At 47.0% G+C, this 21,216-nt stretch overlaps 1 protein-coding gene across 4 annotated transcripts in view; it reads right to left on the reverse strand.

The window, feature by feature from the left end:
• The window catches only part of LOC122565655 (thrombospondin type-1 domain-containing protein 4-like), a 43,944-nt gene that overhangs the window by 21,822 nt on the left and 906 nt on the right, over positions 1-21,216 (reverse strand). The window contains exons 1-2 of one of the 4 annotated variants that reach the window (XM_043721853.1): positions 17,595-18,056; positions 16,375-16,518 (exon numbers count right to left, since the gene is read on the reverse strand). In XM_043721853.1, the coding sequence (XP_043577788.1) occupies positions 16,375-16,490 (116 nt within the window). In that variant the 5' untranslated portion in view covers positions 16,491-16,518; positions 17,595-18,056. Of the gene's footprint in view, positions 1-16,374; positions 16,519-16,618; positions 16,643-17,383; positions 17,525-17,594; positions 18,057-21,216 lie in introns of those variants that run through there. The other 3 variants (XM_043721861.1, XM_043721868.1, XM_043721877.1) reach the window with 3 other exon arrangements.

A 21,216-nucleotide genomic window follows, 5' to 3' on the forward strand; every position in this document is an offset into this window, starting at 1 on the left:
CCGCGACATTTCACTGACCTATGGAACACTTTAAAAGTTAGCCGCCTGCAGCGGAACCCCTGTCGATAGAAGGTCGTTAGACGAAATGTTAAGCGTCGATAAAGTTCAAAATGCGACGATAAAGTAGAACGCGATGATATTAAAGAAACGACGTAAGGACACGCATGTTTATGCAACGATAATAACTTAAACCTTCTTGTCATTATTTATTTATCCTATTTATCATTTACGTGGAAATCAACGGTAATCAACTTGCACAGCTCATTCTGCGTTAATAACGATACGGTGGAATTAAATAATTACAAAGAATCTGATGTGATACTGGAAAACGAAGGTATCCTTAATATAAAGATACAAATAAATTAAAACATAAAATTGCAGGGATAATTGCAGCCTAATCGAACAGGTTTGAAACGCTGGTTTGATTTTTCAGTTGGTTAATCCAGCTTGGATTAACAATTTCACGATAACTGTAGCCCGCTCGGTGCCGTAGATGGGGGAACACCGGTTGCGTGCGACGCAGATGAAGAAATTACTTTCGCGTTTACATGGATATACTGTCGATGTCCGTGGAATCCGGGTTAAGTATCAGGTTCGAGGGTATTGGAACGTTCGACGGGCTGGCGAACAGCCACTTAAATCAATTAATTTCCGTTGCTAGCGCACGATCGACGAGGGGGCGTTAACTAGCCTCTAGACTTCTACTCGCGATAAAAGCAAATTCCGTCGCGTTTAACCACCTCGTCGTGCATTCCCTCTCGCAAAGGATCGGACATCGAATTCCACTTGGTTCATAGTCTATTTTTACCGGCCCTTCGGAAGTACCATTTGTGATTCGCGCGTGTACGTGTGTATCGTAAACGCGAAACGTTCTTCAATTCGCACGAGTTGGCGTAAAAATAACCGACAGGTAAATGCGCCGGCGATGTTCCGCGTTTCGATTCGCTCCAAACGATTACCGATTGCCTTTTCCAGCGGCACGGTGGAACGCCGCGCAATCGGCAGCAAAACGAACCGATTTTCCGCCCGGCGTTCCACCTTCTCCCGCGCACCCTTATCTCGGGTCAAAGCACTGCCTGGAAATCGCGACCTTTCGATTTAGCTGCGAGAATCGAAAGCGTACGCTCGAGGAATCGTGCTTTTTCCACCGCGGCTATTATTTACGCCGGGCATAAGCGCCGGCTTTGTGGCCGGTATCGCGCCCTTTTCAAGAACGCGGCTCTTTTTGAACCGGCACTAGCACAGATTTCCCGGGGAAAATCCTAAGCCCGATATTTCCACCGACGATAAACCGAAAAGGCAAACTCAGTCGAGTCCCGTTGGCGCTAGGTAAACGAGCGTCACGGAGGCGAATTCGTGGAAACGAATAGAAAACGAAGTCCGGAAAAAAATAGCGGGAACTCTGTTCTGAGAAGCGAAGCTTCTCTGGCGCGCGTTAACGAGGAATATACGAACGAAAATACACGGAATATCCGGGGACACATTTTTTCGGAAAAATTGTTTACGAAAAATTCAAGGAAAATGACGTTACGGAACCGTACAGCTTGAACGGCTGGCAACGGTATTAGAATAACAAGATTAACAACTTTTTCACGGCAGAAGCATGCCCGTGCAATCGAGAAATAGAAACGTTATTTTCTTTCGGGACGCAAAGGTAACGGGAGCACAAGCCCTAATTTTATCTACTACCGGGAACCGGGTTGCTTTTGTCGTTATCGAACCGCTAAACTAATTACTCGTTGACGCTGCACGAAAGCACCGTCCGACCAATTTCATCGGCCGCTGCCATCGACCATTAAATCGATTAAATCGAAGGAAGAGGGCAGCGGGGCAGGCGCCACCACCAGGGCTTCGGATTCGAGCCTTGCATCGTTCGATGCAGCGTGTACAACGTGTAGCGATTCCATCGAGATGCGTTTTTTTTTCTCCCCACGACCAGCTGAAAGTGTCGTAAATAATACGATAAGGAAGTCGCCGCCTCGGTGGGCCCGTTATCTAGTCCAGGGGACGTGCAACCCAGGACATAAATTCGCCGCGACCGACCCGATGAGATGGATCTGTTTGTAATTTCCTTGGCAAACTAGATCGGTTGGCACGAGTTCCCTCTCGAATCGGCTCTTACAGCCGATTTATCGCTTCTGATTGCTGTACCCTGGCTTATCGTTCCTTTGCGAATCGAAACCGAGCGTAAACGCGAGCCTTTGATACCGTAAGGATGAGAATTTGCAAAGAGAATCGTGCAGTTACGGTCAGACGTTCACGGAACGTTTTCAAAGAGATTTAATTCCCACGTAGTAGAGAGAAGTCGGAACGGGGAAGTTCGTCTTGACCTCGAAACAGACGATAATCGCATCTCGCGATGCAGCGTATGGAAGCTGTAATACGAATGAACGCTTTAACAGCAATTACACTTGCATTTGATCCGTGGAAGATGGACACGCGGGGCGAACGTGAGGCCGTGTCGAGCCACTCGTGAGCCTTTGAACGCCGTTTAATGACCGTAAATTTCTACCTTTCGTCTCCGTGGACGGGTATCTCCCCTTTCTTGCCGGTACAGGCGTCGAGAATGTCACGTACAAAGGCGCCGATCCAAGATAATGTGCCGGAAAGGGCAACCGTGCAGAATGCGCCGCTGCTGCCGAGAACCAAACGTGGAAGTGTGAACGTTTTAATGTCACACCATCTGCGATACGAACTTGAATCTGTTAAACCTGTTGCTCGCGATAAGACGAAGGGTTTTCGGGGGAAAACGGAGTAACACGGCCGCGGAAGAGAGGGTCCGTATCTTAAAAGAAAAAAGGGAAACACTCGCGTTTGTCCGCATCCACCTGTGCAAACGTCACCGTTGTTTTCCTCGCGTTTCCTTCGAACGAGCCCCTAAAGGTAAGGTGGTTTCTCGGTATCGTAAATAGTCGCCGTAAAAAGAAGAGAACTTCCTTTCCAAATTCTACATTCCAGCCTGTCGTCTTCTAACTCTTCCCCCGGAATCATTAAAATTCTCGCCAGGATTTTCGGTACGCGTCGAAAATCGACGAATCGGAGGTCGTTCATTAAATCGTTCGGGCTGTCGCACGAAAGGAACAACGATCGCAGAAGCGCGGCGGTAAATGGCGTTGAGCAAGCTTAATGCTTTTCCACAGCAGGAAATAATTAGCTACGACCGGATATGATCGTTGGTAGGCGGTGGCGTGGACGCTGAGGACAGACCGGTATGACTTCCAATCGACTTTTACGCCGGTGTTCGAACCTTTTGCTATGCCTTGCGTGGCCTTTCGATGCGCTCGCACACAATACACGTAGCCAGCGTACAAGACCATTGTTTTGGTCGAACAAGCGCGGTTCGCTCATTTAACGAACGGCGAACACGTATATCGGAAAGCTCACGTATACCACCGTTGTTGTTTCTGGCTCGGGAACGGCGGAAACCACGCTATCTCGCCGATCCACGATTTTGATCTCTGCTCCCCTCGGACGTTTTCGCGTTTTCTATCCCGAATCGGAACCGCGTGCGGTCTCGTTCGCGGACGAACAAATCTACGGGAAACAAAAGAGACTTACGAATACAATGCCTACCAACACGCAACCGGTAAGATGAGGTATATATGAGCGATATAGAATTACAGATGCGATTACGGTTGCGCAAAGCTTTTATCGTATATCGATCGTATCCCTTGCTGGCCTTTGTTTGCATAGCTTTGAAATAAAACGATACTCGCGAACCGTGCGCGCACACCGCGATTCGTGCGCCGCGACCGTGAGCACGAATGCTCGAAACGTATCGAGATGCTTCGTAAAACCAATTATTTTTCAAAAAGCGAGCGAATATTTCTGCTTTAACGTTCCGCGATCCAAACTCTCCTATCGTTGGTTTCGATCCGTGGTGCGCATCCAGCGAACAAAAAAGAGGGACCTTCGTCAATTTCGAACCGTTATTTCGCGGAATCAAATATCCGGTTGCGCTCGGATCGTAAATAGTCGATATAAGCATCGATGGAATGGCGGAAGCTGTGCGCCCTATAGGGATTCCCCCGAGGGTTGCAGAAAGATAGAAAGAGGTTTCGTGTAACAAAACAAAAGGGATATACGTGTAACGAACGCAGAAGTGTGCGTGTTCGGTATCTCGCTATATCGTCGAGATCCATCGATCGACTCTGAGCCTTTGCTACCATCTGAATAAGAAACTCTCCGATCTACGGCTTATTTCTACAATTGCGGCAGCACGCACAGAATAGAGAACGCCCGATGGTGAATCTTTCTCGGTCGCGTTGCCACAATGCGATGTATGGATCTCGGAAGTGTTAAGTGCTCGAGAATCATTGAGTTTCGCAGATTTTTTGCTTGTTAGTTTACGAGCGTGCGAGACTAACGAATTTGTGAGAAATATCACCAAGTGGCAGGTCTCTTGGTAGAATTTACTCGAGACCTCGAGATCTCGCGGAATTAGAAGTCGTAGCTTTTGTTCCATGATCTTCTTACGATCTACCGGGTACGCGTTATCCATGGTGTTCTATGAGAAGCTTTTGTTTGGCCTGGCACAAGCGCGTTTCGACTATTCTCCGTTGCTTCAAACTCTTCTTTGCATGATCCACGCTCGTACAGAATAGCTGAAATTCCAGTATTCGCGCAATACGCAAAGGCTCAACGGGGTTAAATAAACCTCGACGCTGGGCGAGCAACGAGGAGAGGCATCCTCGCAATTAAAATGAATTCACCGCTGAAAATTTTGCGGAGGAGCCCGGCCAATTCTTTCCACGCGCGCACTGCATTCCATTCTCATCTACAGCTTTATTAAACTCGCGGTCGGACCGTGACCGTCGTAAATCTTACGAAAAGAAGAAGCGAGAGGGGAAGAATGAAGAATGTTCAGCGTCAGCGGCTCTAGGATTCCAATCCCGGTCTCGTTTCCAACGAAACGACGTAATTACTCGGAGGAAACGTTTGCAAACTGTTAAGGGCTTGTTGGTCTTGGCGTTCTTTACGACACGGACCATGGCCTCGTTATTGATCATATCGTTTGGGAGTCTCGTAAAACGAACAGCTTAATGGGACACACGCTCACCGGTCAGCCGTATATCCGATGCAAAACAGAAGCGATGCACGTGTGCAATCGTTCAGGCCCTCCTCTTCTCTTGATTTTCGCGTGATTCGCGTGCGTGGAAGAACGGCCGTCATAAATATGCCGCCTTTCTGCACTGTCACTCTTGTCCCTGACAATGATTCTAACTATGGATCCCAATGAGCTCGTAGGATTTTCGATACGTCGTGGTACGGCAGTCTCTCCCGAATGGAAATCGTCTCCGATCCATTATCGATCCAAGTATAAGTGCGTTGAATTAAGATTCAATGCCCGTTTGTTGGTCACTGATGTCATGGTTTGGATCCCGATGAAGACGCCCATAATGTCAGCGAACCGTGAGAACAACGTTTCTACAGACGCAACTTGCACTCGGAAGCTTCGACTAATTATAGGATGAAACAGTGGCTGTAGAAATCGCGATACTTTGATCTGTCGTGTACAGCTGGACCGAAATTGACACCACAATCGCCAGCGCTGTGATTAAATGAAAGGGAGAGAATGTTTCGTCTAGGCCTTGCTATTGGATTCGTCGGTGAAACTACCTTCCGCTTCTCTAGACGGTAGATGCAAGATCAGAGGGTATATTTCTGGCAGATAATTATTCAATGTCCATCCTCCTGATGCCGAACGTAAAAAGACCATCGCACCAACGTTCGTTGCTTCGCATCGTGCAAAATCTACACGGAGGAAACTCCAAAAAATTTGCGGTTCCCACGAAGCGGATTTCCACGAGAAAAATTAGCCGCGAGTTTTAACATGCGCCGACACGAAGATAAACGTTTACCCGTGCCTAAGAAGATCCGTGCGCGTCGCAGCACGCAGAAACGCCGGCGTCCATTGTACGCGTGCACGAGCGCCCGTATATTTGCACGTAGATCCGCGTGCAAATATGTGCACAGGGTGTGTACGCTCGCGCGTAATTGTGAACGAGCTTACGGCCGTGCACTGTAATCGCGTTAAAACTATGTCGGGGAAAAACGAGAGTCAGGGCCATGGATAAACAGGGGGCAGTTAAGCGTTGCATTAACAGTTGTTTGTTTGTTAATCCTCAAAGCTCGAAAACTTGCCTGTCCGCCGTTGTCGGTTTCCGGCTGTTACTGGTAAAGCGTGAAATTTGCGCGACTCTCTATTTCGAGTTGGCCAACATCGACCACGAAAGCTGGCTTAAAGTCGTTCTAAGCCTCGGAACTGTAACGGTTCACCCCGTGGGCCAGCAACCGATGATTAAGACACGGCGGAACTTCCATTAAACTCGCGCCAAAAGACTTCCAACACGAGAAACGAAGAAAATAGTAGGACAAGAACAACAGAGACGGCGCGTCTCGACGCATGATTCCGCGAGACAGCGCCGTGCGGCGTGGTGAATAGTTGTTTCTGGCTATGTCTTGTATCCGAACGTCTATTTCGAGACGACCGTAATAGCAGCACATCGATGGACGCTTTAACGAGGCATTCCCGTGACGATGTTTACTGGTGATCGTGCTGCGAAACGCGATCCTGATGAGCGATCTCTTATCCGCAATTTTGTACGGTTAATAAACCGAGAGATTGAGATAGGGTGGAAATTGAAAATGGTAGCATGATTTATAAACAGTCGAAGAGAATTGATCCCTGCGTTCGCGAATTCCTCGAGAGTCTCTATTATCACTTTCGTTGTTACGATTCAACGTAAATTTACGGCACGTCAGGCCGCGCAAACACGCGTAAGCTGCTTAAATTTCGAGCGTACAGCGGTAAATCAACGATGTCGATCGTTAATTAATGGTTCTTCCATCTAAAATGGAAACGCGTCGATTCGGATAGCTTTGCTCGTATTATTTTAACACCTGAAGTTTCAGTCAAGCAAATTCGAGTCGATTTCAATTAATACGACTCGGTCGATCGTGTCAGCGGAACGTGCAACAGCTAATTAACAGTTCTGTTTCTACGTTCCGTATAATAACAGAGCTGCGCATGATGTATAATCATCGCAGCTCGATAATCCCCGGTGCTCTCCGAACGACGTAGCCCGTGGGAAAACGGCTTTTGATATCTTGTCGATATCATGTACGGCATACTACCGTGTAGAAACGAGAGAACTCATGGACCAAAATGTTTTGCTTATTCGGCAGCTGACAAACGCACCGTGATATGAGAAAATCGCTCATGCCGAATCGATCATTCGCGCATCAATTAAGGAAACCTCCCGAGCGTTTAACGCGACTACTAGGAGGCATATTGGTTTTCCGAGTCATGGGTGTACGAGATTCTTCTGAAAGATCTTTCGCGCTGTACGGCGCGTTCAGAACTCTTGCATTCATTCACAGAGTATCTAGTTACTTTGCGGACGTTAATACTCTAACAATTCCTTATAATTGGCCCGTTCTAACTGTACGCTTCCTGTGTACTGTATGTAGCTTCTTTAATTCTAACATTAATGGCGATTTAACTCGTCTATCCTTGAATAAATGAATAAATAATTCTGCAATATCTTCATTTAGAGTATCGTTCCGCTTTGTTTTTCTTTTCTTTTTCATCATTTTAGATCGCTGTCCTATAGAAATAAATTGGAGAGCACGCAACATAGATTTTTGCATCTTGTTTGCTCGTTGATCGCGATAAATTGTCCGAGATCGATTTGTATCTACGAAACAAGGAGAAACGAAGAAATACGTACATCGAAACTTGATTTGATTTCTTCAATGTTCGAACTTTCAAATAATGATCCGGCTCGGACCACACGCGATTCGTGTCATAAATGAAATCGTCACCGTAATGCCCGGGCCTGGTAAGCAAGGTAAGCAAGCAAAAGGAAAGGTCGAAACTGGCGAAATCGAAATTACAGTCGGGAGCGTGCACGCGGCTCTGTGCTTGGCTCGACTCGCCCACGATCTCGTTCGAAAGAATAATTATAGGTTTCGCGTACGCGAATGGGTAAGACATGAGATGGCACCGCTGGCGGTAGCGGTGGTTCACGTCAAACCACGCTATCTCGCGCTCACTGAAAAATAAACGAGAAGGCACCGTTTAATGCCGCTTTCGAGCCGTACGCCTCCTTCCCGGACGAAGGAGTTACGAGACCTCGCGAACGCTCTTATCTGATGCATCCGGTATGCATCCCGTGCATGCACGGCATACAATACCTAACTGGCTGATGACTGCCGGCCATATTTACAACACTTTTTCACCCTAATGTGGAACACGACTGATTGTCCCGGTCGAAGAATTTATATCTGCGAGTATGATCCTTCGTTTTAAATCGTTTCCGTGGCCCATGGTAATGCTTTATGGCTCAAAATTCAACTCTCACGCGCTATCGCCGAAGAAAATCGCGTTAATTATATCCCAGAATGAAATTTCACCCCGCCACATTGATCCTTATTCTGGAAATCAGTAACGAATACGATGGTAAATATTTCCTCGTAAATGATTGTATACTAATTTTAAGTTACAGATAGGCATTAGTTTCGTATCACTCTATAATTACCCTGATATCTGTACGCTCGTTCATTCTAAATTCCATGACAAGCGGACAAGTTCCGATAAGACGTAAGCAATGTATTGCGAAACGATACATCTTCCGAGTACAATGCTCACCGATAATGGTCGCTTTTCAGTTTGTCTTCATTATTGAACTTTCGTCAATGAAACCGCAAATCTACGATGCGTCGTGCACCATCATATCACGGATAATAACCAATTACAGTGCGTCGTATCTCATCTCCTACTTAGACGTACACCCACACAACGGCAACGCGTTATCGTTGACTTCACCGTCGAGAGAATTCGTCGTGGCGTCGTGGAACGCCGATAAAAGATCGTGTAGCCTATTTTTTCCGAGATTATCTTCTCGCGACGGTCTAAAATACAAAACAATAGAGAACGTTGTTCTAGCTGGCGTCACGCGTAACTTGCATATGTTATCGTCGATCTTGTATAACGTACATTAACAAATTGTCTTGCATAACGCTAACGCTATTTTGTCATTGATAATTTACTATTCTCAAGTTCTCCGGGATCATTCCCACTTTCGTGACCGTATTCCCGAAGATGTAAATCTCCGTAACAAAGGACGAATACCTAAGCGACCGAAGGAACGGTGAAACAGAGTTTAGAGAGCTGGACACGCTACCGAAAGGTCAAGTGCATAGATTTACTAGTTCACGCTTGGTGAACGTAACGGTGCTCGCGGAGTAGGTGTTAACGGCTTTACTTATGCGTGGAATCACGAGCAGCCGAGAAACCACTTCGTTTCACTTTCAAGCCGGCAGAAACGGCCGCGCACGCGTCCATACGTAGAACACGCGCACGACTTGCCCGGGATCGGGACGATCGCGTACAGCGACGACAGGCCTTCCATCAAACAAGCCGTTGTCGATGGGAACGACCGTACGCCATTCCCCTTTTCGTCGCTCGTTATTTATACGCGATTCGTGCTCGAGCTTCCTCGAGCCCTTAATCACTCGTTTCTGCCTTCGAACCAGGAAACTACGAGTTTATCCTCTTAATTCTTCAACAACGACAGATATACCCTGGAGAGGTCTCGGTAACCGGGGGATTCCCCCGAGACAAGGGAAGAGAGGAAGAGAGGAGGAGAAAGGGAGGGAAAGGAAACGAAAGGAACACAGTGCGCGATTGTTAGAGCCGGTGGTATCGTACGCAAAGTGGAAGACAAGTATCGGGAATGGAACGAAGGGTTGAGCGAGCGCGGATGATCGTCCGAATGCATCTTTAATTCCACGCACTTATCTCGAAATCAATTTAAATCTTGGCTGTCCGACTCGGTTCCTATATGGCGAAAGGAAGAGCTTTGTCCGTGCCGACGTGGATCAGCCCGTCGTCGTTCTCTCCCTTTTCTCGTTCCGTGCCGCGTTAGAATAGCGTCCCGCGCATAAAGGCCATTGTTGCAGAAAAGGGACGGTAACGCGAAACGAGACGCAACGATCCGCCGTTTCTCGTACGGCTCATTCAACATGCAGTTGCCGAGGTTATCGTGCTCTACGGACGTTGATAGAATACGCATCGTTGAGACACGGGGTTGCGTCTCGCTGCGGTGCCAAGCGTCCGTGGCTGTCAGCGCGTCTCGAAACTGTCAAGGTCTTCGCAGCGGGACTCGATGCGAATCAACGTCACCGATTCTCGCCCGCCTTCGCGTTCACCACCCTTTCGTACCATCTTCCTATCGATACCTGCCAATGGATCTCTTTTAGCCTTTTCTCGCTTGTGCATCGACCACTCTCCCGACGACGTTCGATCGTGCCAAGGAATCGCCGCGTCTTTAACGGAAGTGCTTGTTTCATCCTACGCTCTCTCGCTGATGTACGTTCCTTTTGGTTTTATCGAAGGAAGCCTTGCTTTCGAACAGTCGAATGTAATGATAACTCCGTATGTAAGTACGAGAAAATAGCGTACACTCGAGGCTGTTTCGAAGGTTGTAACGCTGTAAATCACAACGTTGTTTGTAACAGACGTCAGACACCAGAGATATTTTAGGTAACACAACATTAGATGCCCCACCCTCTGCAAACGTCACGGGTCACTGTTTCTTAATAGACGTTTACGATTAGCTCGATATTGCTGTCATTATCCTCGTGTCAACGTTGTTATATCATTCGCTTCTTTTTCTATCTTTATAAAAGGGCGGGTCGGATTCCGTCGGAATCTAGGGTCACGTATGCAGGTCTATGCAGGTCACTGAATTTCAAGATGACCCTAGAAATTCTAATAAAGAATCCGAGGAACCTCGTCGGGAGATGCAAACTCTCCTCGAAATATTCCGCTCCGAAAGAATCTCGAATGTCAGACAATTGCACACGAGCCGGGGATCGAAATGCCCGGTCTCTGTATTTCCTTTTCACCGGCGCACGATAAATCGAAAGGTCTTCCTCCTCTAAGGAAAGGTTTCGCGATGTTTGACAATAGAATTGCGAAAGATACGCACAATGGAGGCTAAAAGCAGCAAAGACGGAGAAAAACCGAAAGAATGTCCAGTCGCTTCGTCGTGAATTTAAAAATATTTTTCGCTCATACTCGAAGCGTCAATATCGACGAACGAGTTAAATCAGCGAGTGTGGTCTTCGATCATCGCGCCGCGTTACGTAGGCAAATCGAGAGAAGCAAATACCATAGTTGGAGAGAATCGATGTAAATGGGAGTCAATGACTCGCGGTTGTTCGCGCACGGTCCACCACCGTGGTTAAGCGTAATGCGGTTGTTAGCGTCAGAAAGTAAAAACCGCTCGCGTGCGTCAGCGAGCATTTCTAAGATTAATTGCAGCGTAGCCTTTCCATTCCTGGGAAAATTCGAAGCTATAAAATTCATGCGGAGGCAAAGAGCAAAGAGTTGAGCTTTTGGAAACGGAATCAGGGTCTTTATAAAGCCATTTCTTCGAACAATAGCGAGTGCTGCGCTATTGTTATAAGCAGGGAAACCGCATAGCGATTTGATTCTTCGCAAGCCTTCAAAGAAAATGACCAACAGCCGGGATTGTTTGCCAATGCTTTAACTACCGTGTAATCTATTGTTTGACGATTTTACGACTTTCGTGGTGTTTTACGGGTCGTAAGCTCGCTTATGGCCGTCGTTGGTTCTCTTCGTTCTTCGATTTAATTTTCGTCTCGTGCAATCACCTTTGACCACTCGGAAAGAAGCAAATTACCAGCAAGCAGCATAATTCAATCGCGTACGAATTCGACGAAAGAAATTAAAACACGACCTCGTCGTGCCTTTCCATGGTGAAATTAATCAACATTTATGAACGTCACCAGTCATTGCGAGAACCATATGCGCCAGTGCAATCGTTATTCTTAATGTTTCCGGAAGTTACGCGTAAACATTCGTTATGGTCGCACATGTTCCATAACGGTTTTCTTCCTTGTCGCACTCTCCGTGTTTTCGACGTTCTTTCAACCACTAAACATTCATATGGGTATAATAAAAATTATCGCCTAGCCTAGACAACTTTCCATCGGAGATCGCTTCGTCGAAAATGAAGGGGATCTCTTATCGAAAAGTTACAGTTAAGGTAGGCCCTCCAATTAGTCCGTCTCTTTCGACAAGTCGATCGATGCCAGACCACCGTCGATAGCCGTGGTCGAAAGTGAGTACGGCGACCCTTTTAATAGGACCGGATAACGACATGGAAATTGACTTAACGAAAAGTCGATAACCAATTGGTAAGAGGTTTCGCGGCGACAATTAGTCTTCATGGTCTCGTTGCTTGTTGAAATTGCTGCGTCGGTAGAATGGTACAGCGTTAATGAATGAAAGGAAATTAAAGCAAAGAAACGAGAGGGAAAAAAAGAACGCGGAACACTTGCCGTGTTCCCGTCCCTGTGAGAAAACATAAAGCAATCGGTTCGGATAAAAAAGCAGTTGAATGAGATCGAAGATGCATTGAACGGAGGCGGTAGCATAGAGAGCGCCGCGTGACGCGCGCTAATCAACGGAAACGTGGGGAACATGTGCGTACATAATGAAGTTAATTGTGAGCCTCCGTGAAGAAGAAAAGTCTCCGGACGAGAATTACGAGGTGGTCGAAGGCGCCACTCTCAGAGCGGACTTACGGCCCTTAGCTTCAATCCGACTTATGAATAGTACTCGTTGTACGTGAGTGGACCGCGTTTATTGCTGCCTTCCACGGCAATTCTGTCTTCGATCCCGAGATGGGATCGCTCGGGTGCCCGCGAGCCTCTCGATACATACTTGAAATAAATCGATCGGGACACGTGTGCACACACGCGCGAACCCGTCACGCTCCGACTGAAACAGCTGATCCGTAATTAAACGATACTCCTCACTCTCAAAGGTGCGTTTCATTGCCTCTGAATGACCGAACGAAATTCCGATCGACGCGTTCCTATTTCGCCTTCGACTCGAGCAACCACGTTCTACTCCTTTTTTTCGCTTTCAACACCGTTCCACAATCTGTTAGAACGCGAAATGAAAGTGGAAACGCGAACGGTGGCTGACGTTAATTAACGCGCAACGATGACGGTGCAATTGTCGATTCACTCAGCTATATACCAATGCCTCGAGAAGTACTTAGCCGTTAGGTTTTTTCGTCCAACAGTCATATTCGATAACGGACCCTCGGAATATACGTCGGCCAGGCAGTAGCGCGTATCGCCACGAATTTCGAACGGAAACGCATTGACTGGCGCATGATCGATCGTTCTACGTCATCGAGGACGAACGACCCGGTCTTTCGACGCCGATTAACAGTACCTCGCACTCGAACAGCGTCGAGAAAGGGACGAAGAGAACACATGGCTCCAGGGTTAAAAGACAAAGAGAAAGGCACAGGAAGGAAGAGGGCAGGGCGTAACAACACGCACAGAGATGTATTTTGCCCCGACAGCCTATGTCGTGGTATTTCGCGATGCAGCGGCGAAGATCAAAGTGGGAGGTAGATCGCGAGGTAGGCCGTGTGCCAACTGCTCTTCACATTCCTGACACGGTCGCCGGCTAATGCACCTCTATTTGTTTGTCCTTCCACCCCTGTGCTTTTTCTTCTCGCGTGTTCTTCCGACTACGGTGCTTACCTCCCGCACACATCTCGTAAATAATCGATATTCGAGTCGACTTCGCGGTTCGCACCTCAGGGATCCGAGAGCCGTCGATGGTCTTTCCGGTTCGCTTCGGGATATCGCTCCGCTCCGCCCTGATACATCAGATAGAAAGCTTCACGGCGTAAGTTTTGCGCGACCATACCGACCGTGTAATGGCACGCATTCGCGAGCACACGCGAACATTATGCAACACGTGAACCCAAAGGGTGATCGTTAAGTTAGATCCTCTTAGGTCCGAAACGAACAGTATTCGTACATAGCCGGAGGAGAAAATCAACGGTGTACATTTTCTATCGTTTTCATCGTGAATTATAGTTTCGAAGGGAACGGTTGATCGATTCTGAAACGGTAGTACGAAGGGAAAGCGAACGGATCGCGAAACTTAAGCGACGTACTCGCGCGAGAAACGAGTCTCCGGTTTCGACATCTGTGAAAATTGTCAGGGTCGAAGCGAACAGAGCTAGTCGGAACTCGAGAGGGGAAAAATGAACCGAGCATAATTATCGACGAGCGGAACGTCGCGACGAAAAGTTTTCAAGGCGAGCAAAAACTTTCTCGACCGACGAGTCGGACGGGTCGTATTTTTCCGTCACCGCGTATTATCACAGACGGGAAGGAACCCGTACACACGCGAGCCACGGAGAACTCGACCACATACCATACGTAATGTATACCGCATGTGAACCACGGGAGAGACGTACGTATAATCGCACGCGTGCGTCTAGACTCAACATACATAATTAGCGTACATATTCGCTACAGATTGCTTATTGTTCGCATGGCTTCCTTCTCCCCTTTTTTACGTTCCTCGTCGACTCTTTCGGAGCCCTATCCACCCCCCTACTCAGGGGATTAGTGTCACAGAGCGTGATGCATGAGTTACTTTCACGGTTATCAGCGGGAACTGTGCGCTGCCAGACATGTCGGTGCTTTGAGACTACGCCTGGGAATCTCGTGTTACGGTCGCTGAGAAATCGCGTTACTCCAGGGTATGTTAATATATTCGCCAAAACGTGCGATAAGAAAGCCTTTATTCCGAGATTTCCGGACGGATTATCGACGATCGCGGATATAGGCACAAGGTATAATTAAAGAGAAAAAAAGTGGAAAAGAAAAAGCACGATTGACAATTATGAAAGGGAGCAGAGGCGAGGGTGCACGAGACCAACTCGTGGAACTCACGCGAGAGATCGATGGATGGATAAAAGAAAGGAAGGATACGACGGTTAGGGTAAAACGTTTCCCAGCACGAGCGGAAAATCTGACGCACTTGCCATGGCCGATCTGTAATCGAAACCGGTAATTATGCGCGGACATTGGCATGCACGCCGTACAAAGGAGACTGCGCGGATAACAAGGGACCCTCTGCCTGGAGCATCGAAAGTAACGAGGGCAAGGATTGATGTCCGTTCATTTCGTACGATGTACATTGAGAATTATTACGAGGTGTCTGTATTAAAATAAACTGCCGGTATAGCCACGGTACAGCACAAGGGAGAGAGATATCCTCGTTAAAATGACGAGTTATCGAGGGGCGATCGTGTTTCGGCTGTTCTCGGTTCCATTTCTCTTTTTCCTTCCTTCTTTTTTTTCCATTTTCCTCTGGCGAACCGCACGCTCGCGGTTACGGGATCGACGATACAAATCGTGTACAAATTTCGCATCGCGCTCGATCGTGTTGTTTGTTCGCGTGCGCTCGTTCGAGTATCGTGTTCCGGGCTAAACGCTTTAACCGATCGTTGAGCCCTCGAGAGCTTGCGTCAACGCGATCACCAGCGCTTTTGTACGCTTTTGTATCCCACCTCCCCCGCCCCCTTTTTAATATCGTCAATTCTGAACCGTTCAAAGTTTTTCTTTCCGATTAGCGGAGACATCAGGTTGAGAAATAAATGTTAATCGAGATCGATTGCGACACGAAAGCACTAAGCTTGAATATAGGGCAGAAAGCCGGTATCGAGACGATAGCTTTTAAATATATAGCGACGAAAAGCTGATAACCGGAATCGTTTAGCTGTCGCAACAATCCACTTCTAATCGCGACATCGAGCACCTCGATTACGTATTTCATCGGCTCGTAAGTAACACAATAAGGCTCGATTCGTGTTTGACTCTTGGTAAGCGAAACATCAGGTTAGCATTCGATCGATAGTTACTTTACGGTTTCACGTTTCCAAGACGATATCGCGTAAAACTTTTAAACAAAACGGGAGGCCTCGATCAAGCACCGAGCGTTTACACATTCAACGAACGTCATTTGCAGCTGCCCGTTAAATAACATTCGCCTGAGCCAGAAGCGTTCTCTAAACAGACATATTTTTTGAGCTACACGAGGTGTCGATCGATGATCGTCGATCAGCGAGGAAATCTAAGCTAATATTTCAGAAATTTTATACGTCAACTCTGGTCAGCTCGAACAGTCACGAACCTTTCAACATGATTAATTGTATCGTAGAGGCGGATGGATATGAATAATTGAATATCTACGAGTCGAGGATATCAAACTATCGAGTATTTTCTGTTATCTTGAATTTTACAAATCTTTCTATCCAAGGAAGCCTGCGTACAATACGTTACGTTTCGTTACTTCGTCCCGATGGTAAAAATTATCGACAGAAATCAACATGTCATTAATATTTATAGAGTTGTAGATATGTCGCGTTACGTGGATTTAGTCTCGTCTTTACTTTAATAAAAAAACGTTTAACATTTCTTAGAAGAATATTTCTATAAAAATACGTCCTCACTTACCCGAAATTCCTGATTTTGGTCATATTGGTGCGTCGCGGCGCGCATCGTCGACGCCGCGGCACTTCCGCGGGACTCCACGGCGGCCGGTCATTTTTCGATTTTCGTGAACGATCCATGAAGATTTGCTCCGAGGCTCAGGCCATCCTGCGCATGAGAAACGTCGCGATGCGTTAAAGGCAAAGCTCATTACCAGTTGAATGATATAGAGCGTAAGAAGGACGCGACGCAACAAATCACTGCGTACCGCGCACGGAAACACGAGGGACGGCTTTAGACCGGTTAAGGTTGATCGCCTTAAGACTCAGACTCTAGATGTCCAAGTTTCATCTTCTCTCGTTGTATAATAAACCCTTGCCGTGCCATCTGCTCATCGTAAAGGTGTTCAATAACTCCACCTTTCCTAGCTTTCTTTATCTCTAATAAATACGTAGCTAATAATCGCGTTGCACGGAGGAAACACGACATCCGGATGGTCGATGAGTTTCCTGGTTTTGTAAGAAAAAATATTATTTCGAATCGGTCGCAACGTTGATAAAATGAACGATGAATTATGTATATGGACTAATGCATTGCAAGGTTAGGAAGAAACGAGGTTGATTTATTCTCTAGCGATTTGTGTTTGCGTGGAGAACTTTCGATCGATGAATCGTTTTGACTCATTCGAAAATTCCGGAAAAATTCGGAGTTACGAGAAGGCGACGATAAAAGTCATACGAAAGTAATTTACAAGGCGATATATTAAGTCGCTACTTGGCGAGTGCTGGTATAAAGAGGCATCTATATTCACGATTTCTTGCTCCGCGACAACGCGCGCGTTTTGTTGTATGAACAGCTGTGAAGAATGCGCCTCTGCTTATTCGATTCTCGCGCGGTATTAAACGTGCGATTCTACGACAAACCACAAGGAAAATTTCTCGCGGTTCGGTCCAGACGTTCACAGTTTGTTTCGATAAATTCATTTTCGCCTTGTCGACGCCTTCTTAGCGAAACTTCTATCGGTTATTCTCACCGTTACTCTGACAGGAAAGGAAAATATTTTTCCACTTTGGAACTTCGTGGCAAATACGGCTTCAAGGTGTAAAGACAAACTTCGTTGGTGATAACCGAGAAAGTTTCGTACGGTATCGTTGCCCGATAAAATACCATCGAGTTCGTATACGATAAAATTTTCATAAATAACGACGAACGTTAAAGAATATCTAGCAAACACTTTGACGTACCGTCGTGCACCTCATCTAATCCCATTCAGTAGGTGCAGCAGGTGGACTCGCGGGCTCACTACACGTGGCACACATTTCCCAAGAAACACGAGCCCCCGCGGGAAAAAACTCGTCCGATCGAGATCGATTCTCTCTATATTCGACAACAAAAGAAAAAAGCAAGAACAAGAAAACTAGATCGAACTTTATCGAAAATCAATTCCCCTGTTCACGATCGGTCGATTAACATCGACGAACAGTTCCTACGAATTCCTTCGAAACCGCACTGAATAACTCGTCGCGACGCGATTGCACCGAACGATGGCGTTTCCACCGGTGGAAAATCGACGTGTAAACGCGAGCCAAGGCAGGTGTTCGCGCGTAATCATCCAGCGAGGAAACTCCGAAGAGGAAAGCCGAGAACGGACTCACGTTTGCGCGCTCACGGACTGGCGCAGCCGCGACAGGAATGATAGTGGCGAAAGTGGGAGACCCTCCGGGAAATATATAGGTCCGCAGGGTGGTGGTGGATCTGAGGAGGAAGGAGGCGGAGGTCCGTCGACGCATCCCTCGGCGCCTGTGTGCACGCACACGCGCGCCGCTACGCACGTGTTTACGCACGGCCTGTCACGATGCACATGCACCAGCCGGTGCACGGGGACGCATCCCCGAGAAACGGATCGAAAAAGGAAGAGTTACATCGGCCACGGTCACGAGTGCCCTCCTTTTTCGGGACACCTCGCATGCTCGATTTTTGTCGTTCCCTTTCTTCAATCTCCGATTCACGAGAGTAAATATTTTACCTGTCTCGACCGACTTGGTCGCGCAAGCTTGATCGAAACACGGTATATTTGTCACGTCATTTACGAGTACGTGCGACATTTAAATTGCGCCGTGTAAATGGTATCGAAGGTTGAACGTTAATAATGGCAGATTTCGAAGTAGCAGGGATGCTCTTAGCACTCGAATCTTGCAGTTTTATACGATACCGCCTGTCTCTTAGGCTTGTTTGTTCGCACGTAGGTGCAAAACGACCTTTTACAAACTACGCGTACGCGAAAATGGAGGTAGAACATTTCCTTTTATGAGTCGCAATTCAACGATAAACGAACTCTCTCGCTTTCGCGTGGCATAAGCATTCGTACGTATGAAGGATTCGCTCCGATGAAGCAACAATAGAAACAGTAGGTACATGTGAAATAAACGTCTCGAAATAACTGACACGATTCTGACAGTTTCTACGGCTGTAAGTTGGTTCAACGAACCGCGAGCGTGGTACAAATACTCGTAAAATTTAGCCGGTGAGATTACGCTAGCGGTTTTTCTTCGGTTATCGATAGCTGAGTAACGGTGCTACGGGCGTGATGCCGCGAATATTGCACCGTCGACAGCGTGACGCCCCGAAGCCACGCGCGACTCTACCTTTTCCCGTTTCCGCTTTTCATTTTTGCTCGTCGTATCCCGTACGCCGCGCATCGCGAATCGATCGCGACATTTCGGCCACCGGCCAAGCGAATCGCGCGACTAAATACCACGACGAATCGACTCGACGTTCCGTAATAGTGTCGAGACTGAAAAAAAAGCTGTGCTTCGATCGTGCTATCAACGAACAAGGCCTTCGATCGTCTCCTCTCGGAAAAGCTTTTATATTACATTACCGTTTTTTCGTGTCAAGTGACAAGGATCTGTGGCACTTAACATTTTTTCTTTTTTCTCTTTGAACTGCACATTTCTTAAGTAGCTTTTTCTGTACGATATTCACTGCTGCAACTCGCAAAAAGAAAGTGACGCAACTAGTGAATGAAATTTAGCGAATTTACTTTGTCAACTGATCGTGACCAATAATCGAAGTGCTGCTGTATCTGCGTAGTGTTAAAAAAATGATTCCGAGAGAATCCTGTTCGAAGTGAAATCAACGATCTTTGCGAGTCCTTCGTTAGTCCAAAACGTACTTGCATCGCGATAACTATGGCACGCGAAAAAAGCGCGCGAGGAAACTTGCGTAACCGGTAAATGAAACCGTAGAATAGCCACCCGAGCGCTTCGTTTTTCAACTGTACGCCAGCAAATCTCAGCGTTAAGATATGCGTAAACGTTCTGTTCGAACACTTTCGACACATCCGTTCGCCGCCGAAGACGAACTCGCGTTCTTGCGATGCGCATGGGATATTAGTCTGGCGCCAGTGGGATCGTTCGCGGAGGCGATGCGTCGTTACACAGCCCAGGAAAAGCGTATCTTTCTACGTTGTTACATCCATGTCGGGGATCTGTATCGGGCCGCGTTGTATCGTGTAAATCGAACAAATAGCGGATTAATTAACTTTCGATCGACCGAATACGAAGATCCGGACAGAATATGCTAGGCCAGCAATGACTGCTGGATGATTCCTGGTTGCTGTTTGCTCACGTTAAATATGTATTTATTAAAATATACTGCTACCCCACGTATAATTCATTAATTTCGACAAACAGCGCCGGTTGATATTCGCAGTGGCAGCTTTAAATAATTTCGGTACGACACGATGCAAGTTCGATGCAGCCTACCCCCAAACTCAACGTTTCAAAGTAAATACGCGTTCAATGACGATTCAAGGAACGCTTTCGGCACGGTTATTTATTTTTTCATCGCTTCTCGATTTAAATATGCCGCATACGCTCGAAATACACCGATATAATTGCACTTTTATCTCGAACGCACACGAGCAACGTTTAGCGCTCTATCTTCCTATGAACATATGTCTTTCTTTGTTTTCCTTTTAAGAACAGCAAAGACAAACATATGGTCTCGTTGCGTTCAGGGTTAGGCCAAATTCAACGATAGGAAAACGCGCTTGGCGCGTGTCTGGCGGCTCGACGGAAACTAGGGAGAAAGAGCCAATTACGAAAATGAAGATCTTCGACGGTGTTAGATTCTCGTGGCTGAACGAATCATACCACCATCAGTCGTTTAAAATATGCGTGATTCGCGTAAAAACGTTTGAATAAGCGTTGTCCAAAGTCTTGTCTAGTTTCTTAGTGAATCGCAGAAGGGCATAAAAATCCAACGAAGCATTTCTATTCGTTCGTTCGTTCGCAATAACGCGTATCAGAGTTTACGATCGCGTCACCTCGCGACCGTAATAAAATGGGTCTAATTAATTTATGCGACGCGTTGTTTCGTGATCTTGCCTCACGTTGGAATGTTCTAAACCTTGGAGAAATTTATTACAACAGTTCTATTCTCGACGATTCACCGGAACGATGCGTCTAAATGGAATTAAACTCGTGACGCCGAGTCAGGCCGATCGTTTCTCGTTTCATCGTCGGTCAATTAAAATCGCGGGCAACATCTAATTGCCTAAATCGCGGTTTGAATTACCGAGGAAGGTTGAATCGTGACCGCGATATTTCTACCGTGCGTCGTACATACGAGAAATCCACCGAACGTTGCAATAGTAGCGTGACTAATGGATCGCTCGTGTACGCTTTTCCGTTTATTATTTCGACCACCGCGTGAGCCAACCGATTACGGATGTCAACGTGGACAACAGTCCGCGCTAAGTAATCAGCGCGTCCGCTCGGTCGCCGCTAGCCCCGAGTCATTTTATTACTCGCCGAGATTCATTCGAAGAATAACACACGCGTTGGACATCGTCGATGGAAC

Source organism: Bombus pyrosoma, linkage group LG1 (genome assembly GCF_014825855.1).
Source record: "Bombus pyrosoma isolate SC7728 linkage group LG1, ASM1482585v1, whole genome shotgun sequence".
In the NCBI taxonomy this organism is placed as follows: domain Eukaryota; kingdom Metazoa; phylum Arthropoda; class Insecta; order Hymenoptera; family Apidae; genus Bombus; species Bombus pyrosoma.